General features: G+C 34.0%; 4 protein-coding genes across 8 annotated transcripts; 2 read left to right on the plus strand and 2 right to left on the minus strand.

The window, feature by feature from the left end:
* Positions 1-155: 155 nt before the first annotated feature.
* LOC114878790 (transcription elongation factor SPT6-like) lies at positions 156-7090 on the plus strand. 2 transcript variants are annotated; one of them, XM_029192986.2, is made up of 10 exons: positions 156-418; positions 526-610; positions 743-939; positions 1016-1132; positions 1212-1229; positions 1348-4799; positions 4869-5385; positions 5453-5693; positions 5760-6207; positions 6281-7090. In XM_029192986.2, exons 1-10 carry the CDS (start codon positions 380-382, stop codon positions 6477-6479), a joined length of 5313 nt encoding a protein of 1770 aa, XP_029048819.1. In that variant the 5' UTR covers positions 156-379; the 3' UTR covers positions 6480-7090. The 2 variants fall into 2 exon arrangements, with proteins under 2 accessions (XP_029048819.1, XP_029048820.1); XM_029192987.2 differs by lacking the exon at positions 1212-1229.
* Positions 7091-7133: 43 nt separating this feature from the next.
* On the minus strand, positions 7134-11631 carry LOC114878791. Of its 2 annotated transcripts, none has more exons than XM_029192989.2 (12): positions 11495-11631; positions 10861-11417; positions 10667-10779; positions 8657-10589; positions 8457-8587; positions 8284-8373; positions 8090-8218; positions 7959-8008; positions 7727-7885; positions 7573-7659; positions 7431-7510; positions 7134-7353 (listed from the first exon to the last, which is right to left on the minus strand). In XM_029192989.2, exons 1-12 carry the CDS (start codon positions 11510-11512, stop codon positions 7320-7322), a joined length of 3381 nt encoding a protein of 1126 aa, XP_029048822.2. In that variant the 5' UTR covers positions 11513-11631; the 3' UTR covers positions 7134-7319. The 2 variants fall into 2 exon arrangements, with proteins under 2 accessions (XP_029048822.2, XP_029048821.2); XM_029192988.2 differs by having other exon boundaries at positions 7134-7360; positions 11495-11630.
* Positions 11632-11771: 140 nt separating this feature from the next.
* LOC114878792 lies at positions 11772-14848 on the minus strand. 3 transcript variants are annotated; one of them, XM_029192993.1, is made up of 7 exons: positions 14737-14848; positions 14201-14402; positions 13938-14133; positions 13766-13863; positions 13561-13661; positions 13137-13487; positions 11772-13064 (listed from the first exon to the last, which is right to left on the minus strand). In XM_029192993.1, exons 2-7 carry the CDS (start codon positions 14246-14248, stop codon positions 12737-12739), a joined length of 1122 nt encoding a protein of 373 aa, XP_029048826.1. In that variant the 5' UTR covers positions 14249-14402; positions 14737-14848; the 3' UTR covers positions 11772-12736. The 3 variants fall into 3 exon arrangements, with proteins under 3 accessions (XP_029048826.1, XP_029048823.1, XP_029048824.1); XM_029192990.1 differs by having other exon boundaries at positions 13561-13697; XM_029192991.2 differs by having other exon boundaries at positions 13561-13697; positions 14732-14840.
* A 248-nt stretch (positions 14849-15096) lies between these two features.
* Positions 15097-18960, plus strand: LOC114878806. The gene is made up of 10 exons (XM_029193025.2): positions 15097-15873; positions 15959-16246; positions 16326-17102; positions 17192-17435; positions 17507-17724; positions 17798-18040; positions 18105-18253; positions 18329-18449; positions 18514-18689; positions 18751-18960. Exons 1-10 carry the CDS (start codon positions 15718-15720, stop codon positions 18860-18862), a joined length of 2484 nt encoding a protein of 827 aa, XP_029048858.2. The 5' UTR covers positions 15097-15717; the 3' UTR covers positions 18863-18960.
* The last annotated feature ends 219 nt before the right edge of the window (positions 18961-19179 follow it).

Raw genomic sequence — 19179 nt, forward strand, 5'->3', positions numbered from 1 at the left:
GTAAGAAGGGCTGAAAATAGGTATTATATACTAACTGTGCTGTGTAATGCAGACCTATCTTTACCTCGGGGTGTCTGAGATCCCCAAAATTGTAACCCTTCGAGAACAAAAACATGTTCTGTCGTTTTATATCTGTAGTCACTGCGTTCAACGATAGAACAGGAAGCTTGATTTCATTGCGGGTGCTGACCGCAACAGTGGTTCTCAGTGTAATGTTTCAGTTACAGTTATACTCTGATAATCATTCTTTCAATGAAAGACACCTGGATACATTTGGATCGAGCGTAAGTGGTGATTTTGGAGCTCGATCCAGAATTTCTCAAATTGTCTGTTTCAACACAAATTCCATTAATTAAAAGCAAAAGTTATCGTCATAAAAATGGCTGATTTCTTAGACTCAGAAGCAGAGGAGAGTGAGGTATTTGCATCTTTTAATTTAATTTCATCACGTTTACGATGCTGTGAAATTCCTTCTTAATTATCTATGATACCTTTATCGTTAATTCAATGATTTTTACAATCTAGGAGGAAGAGGAGTTAGACGATAACGAGAAAAAAAAACTCAAAAAAATAAAAGCTGTGGAAGAAAGTGAGGAAGAAGAAGAGGAAGGTGAGGATAAAGTAATACGTATCAAGGTTGTATCATAATTTTTTGCAAATATTCTTTTGCATTATTTTGGATCAATTGTTTATTCTACAGTTGTTATACAGTGGTATAACGTTTTTAATTATTCATTTACAGATGATGAAGATCGCTTGAGAGAGGAGCTTAAAGACCTGATAGATGACAATCCTATAGAAGAGAGCGAAGGGGAAGATAGCGACGCTTCTGGTGGATCTAAGAAGCGGAAAAAGAGCGACGATGAAGATTTCGACGATCGTTTAGAAGACGAAGATTATGACCTGATTGAAGAAAATTTAGGATTTAAAGTTGAAAGGGTAAGTTTTGGCAAACCTTTGTTTTTTTTTTAAATCTTAAATTAAACAGGTATAGTGATATGATCCTTTACTTTAGAAACGTTTCAAACGCCTCCGCAGGATTCAAGATGAGGAATCCGAGGAGGAACAGGAAAAAGAGGTGGATGATGATAGAGATGCGATCGCGAACGAGCTTTTCGAAGGCTCTGGAGATGTAAGTTATCCTTTTAACGTGTCCTCTATTAGTGCACATTTAACTTACTAACATACATTTATTTTCGCACATCTATCAGGAAAGAGAAGTCACCATGGTATGTAAAAATACTGTAATAGATAATAGATAAATAATAGATGTACAGAGAAGTATGGGATTATTATTTACTTGTTCTCTTTGTTTTTCTAATCTGTTTTGTCTTAATCGTCCGTTAGGAGGATGAGAGGAGAAGCGAGCGCAGTCACAGACCCGAATTGGAAACGTTCGACGAAGAAGGAAGCGAAGGGGAATACACGGATGAGGATGATTTTATCGTTGACGATGACGGTAGACCGATTGCTGAGAAACGTAAAAAGAAAAAGCCAATATTCTCCGATGCTGCTTTGCAAGAAGCCCAAGATATCTTCGGTGTCGATTTTGATTACGATGAGTTTGGTAAATACGGTGAGGAGGATTACGAGGAGGAGGAGGAAGAAGAAGAAGAAGAGGAAGATGAATATATGGACGACGAGGACGCCGAAAGGCCAAGAAGACCCAAAAAACAATTGAAGAAGAAAACTACGAGGAAAAGCATTTTCGAAATTTATGAACCTAGCGAGCTTAAACGCGGTCATTTCACCGACATGGATAATGAAATACGTAATACCGATATACCAGAAAGAATGCAGCTCCGTTCGGTTCCTGTTACACCAGTTGCCGAAGGTTCCGACGAGTTAGATCTCGAAGCAGAATGGATCTATAAACAAGCGTTTTGTCGGCCAACTATATCGATTCAGGACTCGCATTTAAATGCCGAAGCCAAGGAAAGAGCTCGAAAAGGGCCTCAAACGATCGGCAAAATCAAGAAAGCTTTAGACTTTATGCGAAATCAACATTTCGAGGTTCCTTTTATATCATTTTATAGAAAAGAATACGTTCTTCCGGAATTGAATATCAACGATCTTTGGAAAGTGTATAAATTCGATGCGAAATGGTGTCAGCTTCGTCAGAGGAAAGGAAACTTATTAAAATTATTTGAGAAAATGAGAAACTATCAGCTGGACGAGATTATGAAAAATCCTGATGCACCTTTAGCTGATAACGTGCGAGTAATTAAAGACGACGACATAGAACGGCTGAAGAACGTGCAAACCAGCGAAGAATTGAACGATGTTTATCATCATTTCATGTTGTACTACAGTCACGAAGTTCCAGCTATGCAGGAAGCTGCTCGAAAAAAGGAGAAAGAAGCTAGAAAAGAGGCGAGGATTCAAAAACGAAAGCAAGAAATTCTAGACGCGGAAGAGAATGGCGAGCCTCCACCAGAGGAGGAAGTAGAAGTTGAAGAAGAAGACGAAGGAGACGATACGTTGAAACAGGCGGTACGAAGTGGTCCATATTCTATCTGCAGGCGAGCTGGTCTCGATAGTCTCGCAAAGAAATTTGGTCTTACTCCCGAACAGTTTGCTGAAAATTTACGAGACAATTACCAGCGACACGAAGTAGATCAAGAACCTACGGAACCTTTGACCATCGCCAACGAATACTGTAGTCAGATTCTCCCCACACCGGAGGAAGTACTAAAAGCAGCACAATTAATGGTAGCAATTCAATTAGCGCGCGAACCTTTGGTAAGAAAATGTGTCAGGGAGATGTACATGGAAAGAGCAAAAATATCTGTGAAGCCAACGAGAAAAGGGATCAAAGAAATCGATGAGAATCATCCGATTTATGGAATGAAATATTTGAAAGACAAACCCGTGCGGGATTTGGTCGGCGATCAGTTTCTAAACTTGATGATAGCTGAAGAGGATAAATTGATAACGATCACGTTGAGCGACAGCATCGAAGGGAATACAAGCAACAATTACGTGGACGAAACTAAGCAGCTCTATTACAGAGACGAGTTCAGTAAAAACGTTCAAGATTGGAATGCTTTGCGAGTTGGAAGCGTCGAGACAGCGCTCACGCGCATGGTTATACCGGGCTTGAAGAAGGAACTTAGAACAAATCTTACAGCAGAAGCCAAGGAATGCGTGATGAGAGCCTGTTGTCGCAAAATGTACAATTGGATCAAAGTTGCCCCGTACACCTGCGAATTTCCCGAGGAGGAGGACGAGGAATGGGACACCGGGAAAGGGTTGCGGGTTATGGGTTTAGCATACGTTCCGGATTACTCTCAAGCCGCGTTCACCTGTCTGATCGCCCCGGACGGAGAGTGCACGGATCACTTGAGACTTCCCCATTTAATGAAACGGAAGAATAGTCACCGGGAGGACGAGAAAACGATGAAGGAGGCAGACCTGTTGGCGATTCGGAATTTCATAGCGACTAAAAAGCCACACGTTGTGGTGATAGGCGGTGAGTCGCGGGAGGCGATGATGATCGCCGCCGATGTTAAAGAATGTATCGCGAATCTAGCGGAGGAGGAGCAGTTCCCTTCGATCCAGGTGGAGATCTGCGACAACGAGCTCGCGAAAATCTATTCGAACAGCAACAAGGGTGTATCAGAATTTCGGGATTATCCAGAATTACTGCGGCAGGCTATCTCGCTGGCCAGAAGAATGCAAGATCCTTTGGTGGAATTTTCTCAATTATGCACAGCGGACGAGGAGATATTATGTCTCAAGTATCACGGTTTGCAGGATCAACTACCGAAGGAGGAGCTTCTGGATAATATATATTTGGAATTCGTGAACCGCGTGAACGAAGTTGGCGTGGACGTAAATAAAGCGGTGCAACAAGCCTATTCCGGTAACTTGGTACAATTTGTCTGCGGATTAGGTCCGAGGAAGGGGCAAGCGTTGATCAAGATGCTGAAGCAAACTAATCAGAGGTTAGAGAATAGAACGCAACTTGTCACCGCTTGTCACATGGGTCCTAAGGTGTTTATTAACTGCGCGGGTTTTATCAAGATAGATACGAACAGCTTAGGGGACAGTACCGAGGCGTACGTAGAGGTGCTAGACGGCTCGAGGGTGCATCCAGAGACGTACGAATGGGCGAGGAAAATGGCAGTCGACGCTTTGGAATACGACGACGAGGACGCTAATCCCGCAGGTGCTCTCGAGGAGATTCTCGAGTCCCCTGAACGATTGAAGGATCTTGATCTGGACGCGTTCGCGGAGGAGCTCGAGAGGCAAGGTTTCGGGAATAAATGCGTCACATTGTACGACATCAGGGCGGAATTGAATTGTAGATACAAGGATCTGCGCGTACCGTATCAGTCGCTCAGCGCGGAGAGATTGTTCGACATTCTAACGAAAGAAACGCCGGAAACGTTTTACGTTGGCAAACTGGTGTTGGCGACGGTAGTAGGAATAAGTCACAGGAAGCCACAGGGCGACCAACTGGACCAAGCTAATCCTGTGAGGAACGACGAAACGGGTTTGTGGCAATGTCCGTTTTGTCTGAAGAACGATTTCCCTGAATTGTCGGAAGTGTGGAATCATTTCGACGCCGGGGCTTGTCCTGGCAAAGCTACCGGCGTTAGGCTCAGACTGGACAACGGTATATCCGGTTATATTCACATAAAGAATTTGTCCGACAGACACGTTGCGAATCCTGAGGAGAGAGTGAGCATAGGGCAAATAATACATTGTCGGATAATTAAAATCGAAGTAGAACGATTCAGCGTCGAATGTACGAGTAAAAGCAGCGATCTCGCTGACAAGAATCACGAATGGAGGTACGTTCTTCTCACTTTTTCTCTTCTAGCATTTTGAATAAATATTGAAACTGCCTAATTTGTTTTCAGACCGCAGAGAGATCCGTTCTACGATACGGATTCGGAACAGAAAGATGTTAAAGTCGAGGAAGACGCGAAGAAAGCGAAACAACGTCAGACATACGTGAAACGAGTAATCGTTCATCCTTCTTTCCACAATATCAGTTTCGCCGAAGCTGAGAAATTGATGCAGAGTATGAAACAGGGAGAGGCGATAGTTCGACCAAGTAGCAAGGGTGCGGATCATTTGACGGTCACTTGGAAAGTGACCGATCAAATTTATCAGCATATTGATGTAAGGGAGGAAGGTAAAGAGAATGCCTTCTCCCTGGGACAAAGTCTCTGGATCGGAAACGAGGAGTTCGAGGACTTGGATGAAATAATCGCGAGACACGTCAATCCGATGGCTGCGTACGCCTCGGAATTATTGGACTTTAAATATTACAAGTCCACGGTTGAAGGTATCAAAGATAAAGCAGAGGAAATACTGAAGGAACAGAAGAAAGAAAATCCTGGAGGAATACCGTACATAATATCTGCCGCTAAGGTTTGTTTCAACATCGACGCTTATGTCGGGTTAATAATAATACTTATTAATAACTGTATCGTTTCAGAATTATCCTGGAAAATTTCTTTTGTCTTATCTTCCCCGAACTCGATGTCGACACGAGTACGTAACAGTGTCTCCGGAAGGATTCCGGTTCAGAGGGCAAATGTTTGGACGAGTAAACGACCTGTTTCGATGGTTCAAGGAACATTTTCGTGATCCAGTACCTGGACAATCTACTCCAAGTACTCCGCGTGGTGCAATCACTTCCAGAACTCCTTACCATACCACTCCAGGTGCAGTAAGCGGTAAGCGTTTGATTTATCCTTCTCAGTCTTTGAATGTTTCTTCAATTTTTTATATCAATATTGCAGGAATGAACCAAGAAGCTATACAAAGAGTGGCACAAAATCTTCCTCATCACATGTTGCATTCTTTATCGCAAGTAGCGAATCAGACTCCCCATCACTATCCTCCGCATACACCAGGAACAGCGAGCGCGACTGGATACGGTGGAGTTCATACTTATCCCAATACACCTTACACACCTTCTGGTCAAACACCTTTCATGACTCCATACCAGACACCGCATCATACACCGCATCACGGTCAACCAACTCCTAGATACGGTCAGCAAACGCCCAATCATCAGCAAGGTCCATTCGTTCATCCGCCTCCTCCTGCAGGGGTGACCACTCCAGGTCATCACAGATCTACTCCGTCTCACAGACCTACTCCTCCTATGTCGGCAGCCGGAGATTCTACGGACTGGAAAAAAGCAGCGGAAGCATGGGCACGATTAAAAAGCGGTCCCCGAGTCACGTGAGTATCGCCTCGACCTTTATCAATCGATAAAAATATTTATCATTACCTTTGTGTTGTAATTTTTCATTAGTGGCTCTACTCCAAGATACGACGATTGTAGAAAGACTCCACGAAACTACGAGGAATCGGTTGGTAAAACAACCCCACGCAATAGAACTTCAACGCGAACTCCATCTTACAAGTCTCCTCGGGGTACACCGCATACCAATTCTAGTCCACGGAGTATGTCTCTCAGCGGAGATGGTACTCCTTTATATGATGAAAGCTAACGAATTCGTTTTCACCATAATATATCCTGTTTTTTTTTTCTTTTTTTTTTCTGTTATATCAAACGATATAGAAAAATACCAGAGGAATCTAGAAGAGAATCGAGAATTACATTGCTCTGAAAAAGTGCTCTTATCTTTCAGCACTAATAGAATTGTATAAAAAATCAAAAATGCCGATCCCATTTATCAAAAAATAATAATAATATACAGATTCCTACCTGATTTTCAACCTCTTACACGTTTATATATTTCGATAAACGATAAAATAACATTCTTGCATACACGAGTGACATGCAATTAGGTCACTACATACCCTCGATTCTCTTTAAAAGATGTGCATTAAGTACGATTTGAAAAATCGTCTTTGAAATTGACTTACATATTTATTTTTTGCAATAACAATGTATACTAATTCTATGCCTTGGTATATATATATATATATATATATATATATATACATATGTATAACATATTTTTCTTCCATTTTAATTTTATCGATATTAAGTTGTTGTAAAGTTCTTATGTTACTGACTTAGGAATGCAACGTGTTTCTTATATGCTTTATACAACTGTTAAATTACACGATGAAATAATAAAACAATTTTATCTTATAATTTTGTTTTATTATCCAAACTTTGAAACGAACAGCAAATGCACACATTTTAATCTCTTTTATTAAAAACTATAATAGGATTACTTTAATTATCAAATATACGATGAAGCATACAAATATAATGTATAAATGAAAATTATTTTAGGGAATGTTATTTTATACCCGTGAATCCAAATCGTCGGATAGTACGTCGTCTTTAGATGAAATACCTTTATAATATGTACATATTACGTCATATTTTCCAGATGAGCCTTTAGGTCTCTGAAACCTAAGTAAGTATATTATATTACTGTCGAATATATTGTTAAATTGGTACTAATAATGTTCTCGAAAATTACATTTGTTTTGAGATGTCCAAGTTGGCTTTCGTCGATGTTTTGGTCAATTTCGTTTTATCGAGCCTCGGATGTGGTTCATGCTTTGAAATTAATGTCAATTTACAAGATCTGTCGTTCAAGCTATGCGTAATTAATAACTTACCGAATTTTCTATGTTTGTTGAATGTGCAGCCTGTTTATTATTTATATTTACAGATTTAGATGGTGTTTGTTTAATCAATCTTTGCATCTAGTAAAATAAATGAAATATAATAAAAGCATGAAAAAAAGGATAAAAATAAGAAAAACAATATTACCTTGCGAGGGGAAACGTTTTCACTATCACTAGAGTGATCCGATTCTTGCGTTCGTACATCTTTCCCTTTTTTATGTTTCGTTACAAATTTTTTAGATACTTTATTGTCAATTCGTTTCTTATTACTTGTATTTTCAACAACTGATTTTTTTTTAAAACTCTGCAACATGGAATATTGTATTTTCTATGAAATATTACAAAATATAAATGAATAAAAGGAAATGCATACTAACTGTATACGGAGAGTATACTGGAATGTCATTTTTAAATGTAATGCGTTCTCCTGCAAAACATGACAAAAACAAAGAAATGTGAAGACTTATTCATTATATACAAATTAAAAAAAAAGTTTTTAATTCATTACCAGTCCAATAATTTAATGGGCGCATAATTCTCCTGCCTTTCGAACTTATGCCGACATTTACAACATTCGTGGACGAATTATTCAAATCAAGTGTACTATCATCTGTACTATCATCTGTACTATCATCATCTGAAATATAAATAACATTATGAACAATATAGATATAAACAGAATAATGTAATTATTCAACTTACTATTTTGTAATGATTTCCAGGTTCTGCAAAATTGATCTATTCTGGCTGGACAACCATAACGACAATGATTTATCAATTGTTTAGGTATAACTGTACAAAGTATAGTAAAATTCAATCAATCAATTAAATATAACTATCGGTATATGTATAAGTATAATATTTTAATGATCTACCATGTTTTGTATCATTTAAATCGCCAATTAACTCATAGAATTCATGATCCACTGTTTCTATCAGTTTTGCTGTTACTCGACGAAGAACGGTTTTCGTTTGAAAGTTTTTCCGCAGAACGTGACCAACATTGCTATACGATAAAAATTACAATGAAGTTTAGGTTGCATTAATAAGATATAAAATGTATTTAATCGCTTACTTTAACAATGTGCCCTTGAAAATTAAGGATAATTCTGGCTTGTATAATACTTTCGGTATCCAAGCAGTTAGTGATTTCGGTTTAGAATACCTTGTATCTTGATGATTATCTTTTAAAGTTTTCAGATTAGACCGAGGAGACACGTTTAAAGTAGTAGAGTCTGCATTAGCTAGCTGATCTTCAACATGTTTTTCTAAATCTTTCTTACTATTGTTTAAGAAAGTTGCATCAGCCTGTCTGGTAGCATGAAATTTTGTAGGAGACTTTTTCTGTATCAAATTGCTAGTTTCATTTTCTTTATTTAAATCTTTAGTACCCTTATCTTCATTCTTAGCTGCAACTGTTTTTTGTTTTCGTAAAGAATACTTTGTTTCAAAATCGCTCATTTCTATGTTCATAGGTACCGAGCTAATTATTGTAGGTTTTGCAATTTTATTAGTGCTATGACACAAGGATTCTGTAGATGATTTGCAATATGTATAATTGTGATGTTGATCATTCTTTTCATTAACAATTTCCATAGCAGAAGTTGTTTCGTTTCCTGTATTTGTATAGTTTCCAGTTAATGTACTCCTAGATTTTTCATTTTTCATTTCATCAAAAGAATTGCAAAAATTGTTAATAGATTTGTGTATTGGCGTTGAATTTTTTCGTTTGGAACATTTTTGTACTTCGTGCATATTTTTACTTTCATTGAAATTATTCAGTCTGTTCGACTGTTCTACTTCAGTAATATCGAAATCGATAGGTTTGATCATTTTACTTTGAATATTTGTATTATTACACCTTCTTTTTGCGCTTGGAAAACATCTTTTATATTTTTTAGTATCAATAGTAGAATCGTCAAAATGTATGTTATTCATCTGTGTAGAGTTTGATCCATCAATATAATGTTCAGCTGAGAATATATTTGAAACACGTGGTTTACACGTAGCATCGTATTTTTCATGTGCCCTTTTTTTTATTTTACGTTTATGAGGTTTTAACGCTTCCCTCTTTTGTAATAGTCGCTCCACTGGTATTCTAGGAACTCCTGCATAAACTTCATTTTCATTCTCAAAACTATCATCATTATCATTATCCTTACTCATTTCTGTAAAAGTCCGTTTTTTTGGTAACAGTTCGTCGTTATTTATAATTTTATTGCGTACAATTTTATCTTCTTTTGAAATGCATTTATGATTAATTATTGAATTACTGGTCGTGTTTTTATTATGTATTATATCGTTTATCATCGAAACCGATTCTGATTTCCCAGATTTATGAGTTGTTTTTTTATTGTGCTCACTTCTGTAATTCTTTAGTTTTAAATCTTCTGTACTGAATTCATTATCTTCATCTGATACAAGATAATTGAAAAATTTGGCTATCTCAATAATTTCATTCATGCACTCTGTAGGAGAGCTTTTATCCAACAAATTGTTTAAAATAATATTTAATTTTTCCTTTAATTTATCTTTATTTTTGGTATCAAAATACTTAACATTTGCATTTTCCTGGTTTTTATTACATTCTCCATTGCACATATAATAATTCAATTGAGTATCAGTGTCAACATGATAAAACAAATTTTCAGTTGTACCAATAAGTGATGTTTGTGTAAATGAATCTTTTTTCTCGCAATTATTCAAAATAAAAGTTCCATCATTTACCCACTGTGAAACACTTAATGAAACATCGGAATAAGGTATAGACAACTGTGATTTTTTAGAAGATTCTAAGTTTGACCCTTCTTGTTTAGAATCTTCAAAATGTTGATATGTAAGATCTGTTAATTCACTTTTCAAATCATCATCACTGTCTGTAATAGGGGTAGGCCAACGAAAGGATGCTCTACATCCTTGTTGTACAAATATTCTCCAAATTTGATGAACATTTTCCCAGTCATCAGGAAATCCATTATAAAATTTGCCCTTAACATATTCTGGTAATTCTAAATATAATAAATAAAATTAAAAATAATATATATATAAAGATAAGTATACGTATAATCATATATTAGATATTTACCATGTTCATCGTCAACAATATTTCCCTGTATATAGTACAAGTCTTTGCCAACTGATTCAACACTAATACTTGATAATTTTCTCACAATAGGTTTACTTTGACAAATTTTATTACTGAAATCATGAACAAAACGAATAAATATTAAACTAGATAAATATTAAATGAAATATATATACATAATTAAAAGTAATTACCATGGTGACATTCCTTTAATAACTAACTGACCATGTTCAGTTAACATAACTTTCCATTTTATGAAAATTTTAACATTCTTTACTTGTGAATCATCAGCACTAATTTGTGAAAGATTAACAGAATCAGTGTATTGTTTAGTAGTACTAGAAAGTTCAAAATTTTGTTTCTTCCTATTAAATTCCAGGTAGGAAGGAATACGGTTGTTTTGTGATCTTGGAGAAACTTTTGCATTGTGTGTTAATGTATCATTCCTTTTTTTAGAAGTACGAGGAATTACATGACTGTTAGGTGGCTGCATGATAAGACAATTTTTCTGAGTATCGTTTTGTGTACTTAATCCTTTCCTTAAAAATATATTTTTCAAATTTTTGCTCGAAGAAACAATATCATTATCATTAGCAGCACAGTTGGATGAATCTACATAATTATTAGATGTATGAGATAAGAAAGGTGGTAACGATTTATTCGTGGTACTATTCCGTCTAAGAGAAGCCAGTTTTAATTCTCGTTCTAATTCTTTATACCGTTTTTGTACCTGCAAGTCTCCAAACTTTACCTTAAAAATGTAAACAAATTCGAAATTAATTAAAAAATTATTCACTAACAAAAGAAAATAATTGTAAATCTAATTACCTCAGTTATGCGTGCCATTCGTTCACTTAATCGTTTACTTATACATAAAATAAAGCGCGCAATTTTCCGTTGAAATGGCGTTCACCATTTTAAAAATTCAGTGGTTCTCCCTTCTCGTCTGCGTCTTCAGTGCTTCGTGACCATTGGCAAAGGATACACACGTAAGAGGAAGCCGCAATATTCAAAATTTCTCTTGGAAAAGCTTGCCATACACAGTATGTACTGTTATAAATTTTGTATAAAATAAGTAGAGATAAATAAGAGAGAGAAAAGTGAATGAATGGAAAACAGAAAGGTACGTTTAATAGCTTTTTACAATTACAATAAATAATACTTAAATATAATTATATGGAAAGTTATGTTTTCTGTTCATAACTCACGCTTGTCATATGAAACACAATGTATAGGTAGTTAGATGATTACTTAAACTCAATAAAAAATATAAAAAAATACACATGCTATATACACTTGATCTGAACAGTTCCTCAATATGTTGCCTCCTTTTTAAAACAGAACTGCACCAAATTATTGTATAAACAATATTTAATCGGTATGGCTAATTATTCGATATTCTGAAAGGAAAAGTGTAAAACACGTACATACATACATACACAATATCGAAACATACATGCATATTAAGCTTAAGCTTCGGTCATTTTAAGTTTGAGAAACAAGCATCGTATAAATATTGGTCATATCTCTATTATTTTTGTTTTCTAATATTACTACTGTTACCACTGTTGTTATTATCATCATGATCATTATTCTTATCGTAACTGTCATCATAAATACCATTATTACCATACTTGACATCATTTATTTTATCAAGAAGGAAGATACTTGTTTATTATGTGCTCCTTCTGATAAAAATGGAATAATCACATATTTTCGTTTGTCTTGCAGAAGCACAAGTAACTATATAATTGTTATTAATTGATAAAGCATGAAACCTCTACTTGTATACTAAGACATCTATATGAGTAAAATTGGACTAGATTTTTACACTGAAAATTGTATAATCTCAACCCGATGTTATGACTAATCTACAGCAAGTTATATGTAGTTAGCTGACGATATCTATCTTATTAAAGCGAATATAAGAAAACGTAGATCATTTCTTATTAATTAATACAGCACTGCCAGAGTCTTTTTTAATAATACTTAGTCATTTGTAATTTCCTGTAAGTAGAGAACAGAAAATCTGCTATTTGTCTAGGATGCAGTTAGCAGATTGCTTCTACTTTATGATTTACTACCGGTAGAATTATCAGCTTCCGTCGATCCTTCCGTTGAGTCTGCAAGTTCTTTTTGATGAACCTTCGAACTTCTATCCTTAAAATCTCGTCGATGATGATAGTTGTCGCTATCTCTACGATCTTTTTGAGAACTTTGACCCCTATATTTTCGATTGCTCTCATCGCGGTAATAATTACGATATCCTCGAGACCGATAAAATGGAGACTCGAAAATCATTGTGTCTGATTTCATGTTACCGTTTAGAAGTTGCGGTAATACGGTAGAATCTACTTCCGATTGATGATCTTGTTTGTCGTGTCGATTCCTTCCATTCCTACGATAATTAAAATTAAGATAAAATATTACTATATGTAATAACAGACAAAATATATATTTTAAACATTACCTAAGTGTTCTACGATGCCAGTAACTTTGGCTCTGTAATGGTGGAAATTTATTAGGAGCTTGTTCTTGCGCGGTACTAGTAGGTGATCCGCGGCTACGATGGCTACGATGACTGTCCCGAGATCGGGCTCCTTTATTACCGCTTGTATTTGCCGATGATTCCTGTAACGTTCCAATTTCTTTCCGTTGATCCTGGTTCCGTTTACGCAACCGTTTTACAAGCGCTTCTGTAACTTCTAAACGCGAAACTAATTCAGCTCGAGCTGGGTCAACTTCGTTTTCCACTTGTATTCCTATGTCTATCATCGATGATTGTTTATTTACCGTTTCTTCTTCAATGGATTGTAATTTTCTGTAATAAACAGAAGTCTTTATTTAATTCTATACTAATCAAATATTTCTTAACAACTTCAGCAATTACTAACTTATTTTGTTGTTCAATGATCTCAGATAAATATTGGTTCTGATTTTTAGCCTCTTGTAACGATGTCTTAGTATCTTGTAGATCTTTCTCTAAAAGTTCCACCTGTAATGATGAAATGTTTACACACACTGGGCTACCCTGCAAAAGGAAACACGACGAGAAAATTTTTATGTAATATCAAAACATATTTGATCTATAAAGATTACCTTTGCTTTCATGAACCCAGTTCCATTATCTTCAGGGGAAGAAGGAGTACTAGCTACGCAAGTTGATCCTTTTGAAAATACTAATTGAAACTGTAGATCTGTATAGCAATTATAGAATATTAGAATTTACTTATAATAAATATGTTACTAATTTACTACTGTAACACTCTACCTCTATTCTTTTGACGTAATGAATCTACTTCTTGGTGTAAAGCAACTAGCGTCGCTTGATGTTGCTCCTGTAGAAATTTCATATTTTGCTCAAGCTGAGCAACTCTATCAACATTGATGCTTTGATGTCTTACAGTTTGATTTAAATTTTCATTTCTTTCCGGTAATGTTACTATGTCTGATGGTGGCTTTTTATCCTAAAAATATTATTTATGTTTTAATATTTTAGATCTTATATTTTAAAAAATTACATACGATACTTACTTGTGGAAAAGACACTGTCGGTAATTTAACTAATACTTTAGATGCCATTTTGAGAAGTTTTATGTTTAAATAAAAGATTAAGACTGTTCACAACAAATCTAATGATTAGCAAAATTTCTTAACAGCATACAGATGAATAAAATAATTCACAAACCCATTGTTACAAAGAGGCTTTCCCTCAAAAGCAGATCATATTTTCAATCTGAAAAAATAAAATTGCAAAATCATAAATTAAAATAATAATGGTAACAAGGAAATGATTACTGGTTTATTTTGAATATTTAATGGAATGAAAAAATAATTGTGTAATCGTGCACCGATATAGTGTTAATTGACTGTTAATAAAATAATATAATGTTTTTTATCGGAATTAAGATCATCCCGCGCTGTTACATCGTTATTCAGTGTATTTTAATATTACTGTGAAAAAATAAGTAATATGAAATGATCAAAAATGTAATTAAGAAAATATATAATATCGTGAAGCGAATTGAATTTCTGTAAAGTGTTGCTAAAGTTCTCTTTTTATACCTTACCGAATTACGCTCGAATTTCTAGACGTTTTGCGAAATAAAAGCCGAAAAATCGAGACGGTACGTAAGTAATCGGGAGCTTGGTGGAGCGTGATTCTGCGCCTGAATTTTCTGACGTCACATCGCGCCAACCGAAGGATTGAATAACAGGCTAACAATAATTTCATGATCCTGTACGACAAGCTATCAAATGATTTTAATCATTTCTCAGAATAATTAAATGCGAAATACATTAATTAGTTACAAATTATCATGTACGCGTATAAAACTATCATAATTGTTATAATAAAGAAATAAAAATTTGCAATCATCAAACTAGTTACTTGGACGATTTTAAAAGTAAGCGCGCAAAGGTATAGATCGTCAGGTAGACCATTTCAGATACGCAGGACAAAACTTGTTCACAACAATCTATGTTTTCTACATCCTTGCGCGCGGGAGTATTGATCCAACGATATTTAACAAATGACAGCACACCCTTAACCGCACCCATGCTTTTGTAGATTTTTATCTACCGTTTACTTCCATAGACTTTTGTGCAAAACAATTGTAACTTATTTCTCAATGTTCCTTCAGACGTCTTTAACGAAGAGAGATTTAATTGTTTCATTTTCGTTTTTTGAAAAAAATCGAAATGAAACAATATTGAAATTTTATAACATATAAATAAATAAATGTATAATAATTCAATGATTATTTGCATAAAACAAATCTAATCTTTATACTTAAGAAAATTATATATTATACATATTTATTTATATTGTTTAATACAGGCCTAATTTCAATTTGAAAGAATATCTTGAAGTATTTTCGTTAAAATATCGACTCAAGATTGCTCAAAATGTCAATTTAACTCCTGTTCAAGACCGAATAGAAAGTAATTTATTAACTTTCGTGTTATCATTCAAAGAAAAATAGAAATACGTTCGATTTTTTTTCAGAGTTCATGCAGCCTTTGATATATTTTATTAATTATATTCTTGTATGAACGTGAAAAATTCAACAAATACTTTTGCAAAACTTTCATCTAACCAAAAGAAAATGCCTTCTATTATAGAAAATAGACAAATCAATGAGATGAGTAACAAAGACAAAGAAAAATTTCTTTCTTTTGAAATGAAGGAGGATTATAGCTTTAAGGTATCTTTATGCATAAATATGAGTAAACATATGTACAGATGTTGGATAAGGCAAAAAAGGAAAAAAACATTTTTTCTTGTTACAGTATATACCTGAAAGTCATTTTAAGCACATAGTGAAAAATGTTCAAAGACAAAGACGTAAAGAAGATGAGGAGCGTATCTGGACCTCATTTGTAAAAGAACAGGAGTTAAATGATTTGGATTTTTATAAAACAGATGATCATCAATCTATGCAAAGCATCAAAGGTCTCTTGCAAGAAAACATACTAGATGTAGATAGAGAACTTAAGAGACTCCAAGAAGATGCTCTCCCTGAACGAAACAAAGGAATTCATAAATCTGGTATTAAGAGAGAAAAGATTTATATAGAAGTAAGTATCTTTAAATGTTTAGTCAGATTATATCTGTTGTATAAAAAAAAAAAATAAAATTTATATCATTTGACTTTAGGCAAATCAAACAAAGATTAATTCTCCAAAAGAGAAGTTGTTAGTAAAGGATAAAGGTAATAAAAGTACTAATGTTTTAATCCCAATTTTACAAGAAGATGTTTCTAACTGTAAAGACTCTGAAAGATTGAAAAAAGTTGCTAAATCAAAAACTAAAAAATCTCTATCTGATTCTTTAATTATGCAAAAAAAGTGTTACACAAATGAACTTCTTCGTGCAACTAATCAGTTTGAAAACAATTCTAATTCAGATTCTAGTAATAATAGAGATGGTATTATTTATATACAACCAGAGCCACTTACAATACACAAAATTCTGTCTATGCAAAAGAAAATTGCAGAGTTATTAAATGAAATTTCATTTAGATTATCCAGAATTCCTTTACCAGATGGTGATAATGATTTAAAAAGAAGACAACAACAAACAATAGAGTTTGCAATATGGTTTTCAAGAAATTATCTATACAATCTTAACAGATTAGTTGCAAGCATTCAAAAACACATCAGAATTGTGTCCTCCAGGATGGGACTAAAACAATATCATAAGAATATTGTATTTCATCAAGACATAATCAAACAAAAATTGATTGCTGCTCATCAATTACTAGTTCAAGCTTTAAATGCTTACTGTAAACATATTCCTAACTCTATTCTCGAAGGTCATAGTACAAAACTTCAAGAGGTATTACAAATAGTTTACAATCTAAAAGATATTTGTGATAAAGTTGAGATCTCTGCCAATTCTTTTTGTTCAGGAGATGCCACTATTATGTCTTTGGTAATACATATTAAAGATATTTAATACATATTAAAATTTCACTACTTTGCATTAAAATGTATTAAGAAATTATTTTTCTTTCCTTGCAGGGGAAGGATCTTCAAGAAAAATGTGATACTATTTTGTCTAAACTAAAATTATATTTAGAAAATAAACATCGACTAGCACGATGTAAAAATAGTGAATCCACTGTGAGTTTGGTACCGGTATCTTCGCCACACAAAGGACACTTTAATCGAAAACATTTGTCCAGTCGACTAAGCATGTACAATATGGATATTAAAATATCTTCTAAAAATAATCAAAGGAAAAAGACTAATTTCAGGAGGAAAAGTATATGAATTTTACTTTGCGTGAAATACATTACTTTAAATATGTTATTAATTTAAGAATATGGTTTTTAGGCTACAGTCATCCAAAGAAAATAGAAAATAATGTTGTAGGATCGAAAAATATGTATGCTCAACGTTGTTCAGTACCAGAATTGTTATACCCTAGTCCCATATCATGTACATCATCTTCTAAAGACGTTCCTCAAACTGGTTCCATGAAAAATATGAGTTGCTTAAAGGAAGAAAATATTAAAACCATGATGGATGGAGTATCAATAGATACTGAAAATGTGAGATATATTAATAATAAATATTTAAAACATTCTAAAAGCAATTTAAAAAATAGATAATCTTACAAAATAGGATAGTAATTTGAATGTTCAAGTTAAATACAAGAATATGGAACAACAGTCCGCTGTATTAAAGAAGAAATCATCTGGAGAGATGTGCCAGTCAAAGCATACAGAAAACGATGAAATATACACGAAAGTCAAAAATGTTGCTAACAACGATGACTTAATAAAAAAATTAACAGCTATCACCAAAGAACATTTGGCTACTCTAGCTCCTGTGATAAGCGATTTAATCACTTTTGTGTCGAAAAAGGTAACAGTGGTAATGATAAAATATAGATTTGATTTTTTACTCTGATTATAAATAATTTTAATAGCAAAATGAATCAGAAGTAAAACCAGTATCAGAAACTTCAATGGAGACATTAATGGAGTTTTTGCAAAAATACCAATCTCCTAAAGATTCTGACACTAAAGCACTTTTGAGAGATGAAGATTGTGAGCAATCACGCTCGAAATTAAATGGGTAAAAAGGACATAACAATATAAAATAATCTGGTTAATGAGCATAGTAGAATTAAATATTTTTGTACAATGACAGCTCATCTGGAGATCATAAACACGGTGGGAATGTACGATTGATTTGCATGTCATCTATGGATAAAATTTCCAAAACAACACAATGTAATGTTTCATGTCAGGCAGATGAGATTACATTAAGGGTAAGTAATTTGGACGATGTAATCAAACAACAATACTAAGAATGTTTTTATAATAAATTTCTAGGCTAGTGATGATAAAAAAACTGTAAATTTAAATACCAAAGAAAAAGTGAAATTAGTTGTCCCAAAAGAGATTGAGTTACAATTTTTAGCATACCGATTGGAATATAAAAAACAATGTCAATCGAGACCGATGTATTCTAGTAATACTCAAAATAAACCATGGAACATTGTAGCATGGTAAGAACATCAAATCATATTTATTCCATAAACTTTAAATAATGAAAATATTCTTAAATAGGATCTCTGATAAATTGATAGAGGAACTGATCATTGAGATAGCAAAAGAATTACAAATGAATGGTGTAGAAATTATTCAGAAATTATTTGAGATGGAATTTCAAGAATTTTAAGAACAACGCTTCTTTGTGCATCGAATTAGAACCAAACATCATATTTACAAAACAATTTCTCAACTATTTTTTACTGAAACTATAGCTTTTTAAATAAATTATTTATATACTGATATTTAATTTATCTACTTTTGAATTTTAATTTAATTTATGAATAAGAATATTGCTATTAATACAATATTTTAATAAAGTTATTATGTAAAATTACGTTAAATAATTTGTTAGTATACAGGGTGTTCGACAACAGGTGGGCAAAATTTTAAGGGGTGATTCTAGGGATCAAAATAAGACGAAAATCAAGAATAACGAAATAGCGT

This window comes from Osmia bicornis, chromosome 11 (genome assembly GCF_907164935.1).
Source record: "Osmia bicornis bicornis chromosome 11, iOsmBic2.1, whole genome shotgun sequence".
NCBI lineage: Eukaryota > Metazoa > Arthropoda > Insecta > Hymenoptera > Megachilidae > Osmia > Osmia bicornis.

Bases quoted from the DNA above. Each gene is read 5' to 3' on its own strand.
- LOC114878791 (XM_029192988.2), bottom strand. The intron at 8,219-8,283 runs GTAAGTTGAATA...TTTATATTTCAG, and splicing joins CTGGAAATCATTACAAAATA to ATGATGATAGTACAGATGAT. The intron at 8,009-8,089 runs GTAATGAATTAA...CATGTTTTGCAG, and splicing joins CCCATTAAATTATTGGACTG to GAGAACGCATTACATTTAAA.
- LOC114878792 (XM_029192990.1), bottom strand. From the start codon at position 14,248: ATGGCATCTAAAGTATTAGTTAAATTACCGACAGTGTCTTTTCCACAA. The intron at 13,698-13,765 runs GTAATCTTTATA...TTCCTTTTGCAG, and splicing joins CTGGGTTCATGAAAGCAAAG to GGTAGCCCAGTGTGTGTAAA. The intron at 13,065-13,136 runs GTAATGTTTAAA...TAATTATCGTAG, and splicing joins TGGCATCGTAGAACACTTAG to GAATGGAAGGAATCGACACG.
- LOC114878806 (XM_029193025.2), top strand. From the start codon at position 15,718: ATGAACGTGAAAAATTCAACAAATACTTTTGCAAAACTTTCATCTAAC. The intron at 17,436-17,506 runs GTATATGAATTT...TATGGTTTTTAG, and splicing joins GACTAATTTCAGGAGGAAAA to GCTACAGTCATCCAAAGAAA. The intron at 18,690-18,750 runs GTAAGAACATCA...ATTCTTAAATAG, and splicing joins CCATGGAACATTGTAGCATG to GATCTCTGATAAATTGATAG.
- LOC114878790 (XM_029192986.2), top strand. From the start codon at position 380: ATGGCTGATTTCTTAGACTCAGAAGCAGAGGAGAGTGAG. The intron at 419-525 runs GTATTTGCATCT...TTTACAATCTAG, and splicing joins CAGAAGCAGAGGAGAGTGAG to GAGGAAGAGGAGTTAGACGA. The intron at 4,800-4,868 runs GTACGTTCTTCT...ATTTGTTTTCAG, and splicing joins GACAAGAATCACGAATGGAG to ACCGCAGAGAGATCCGTTCT.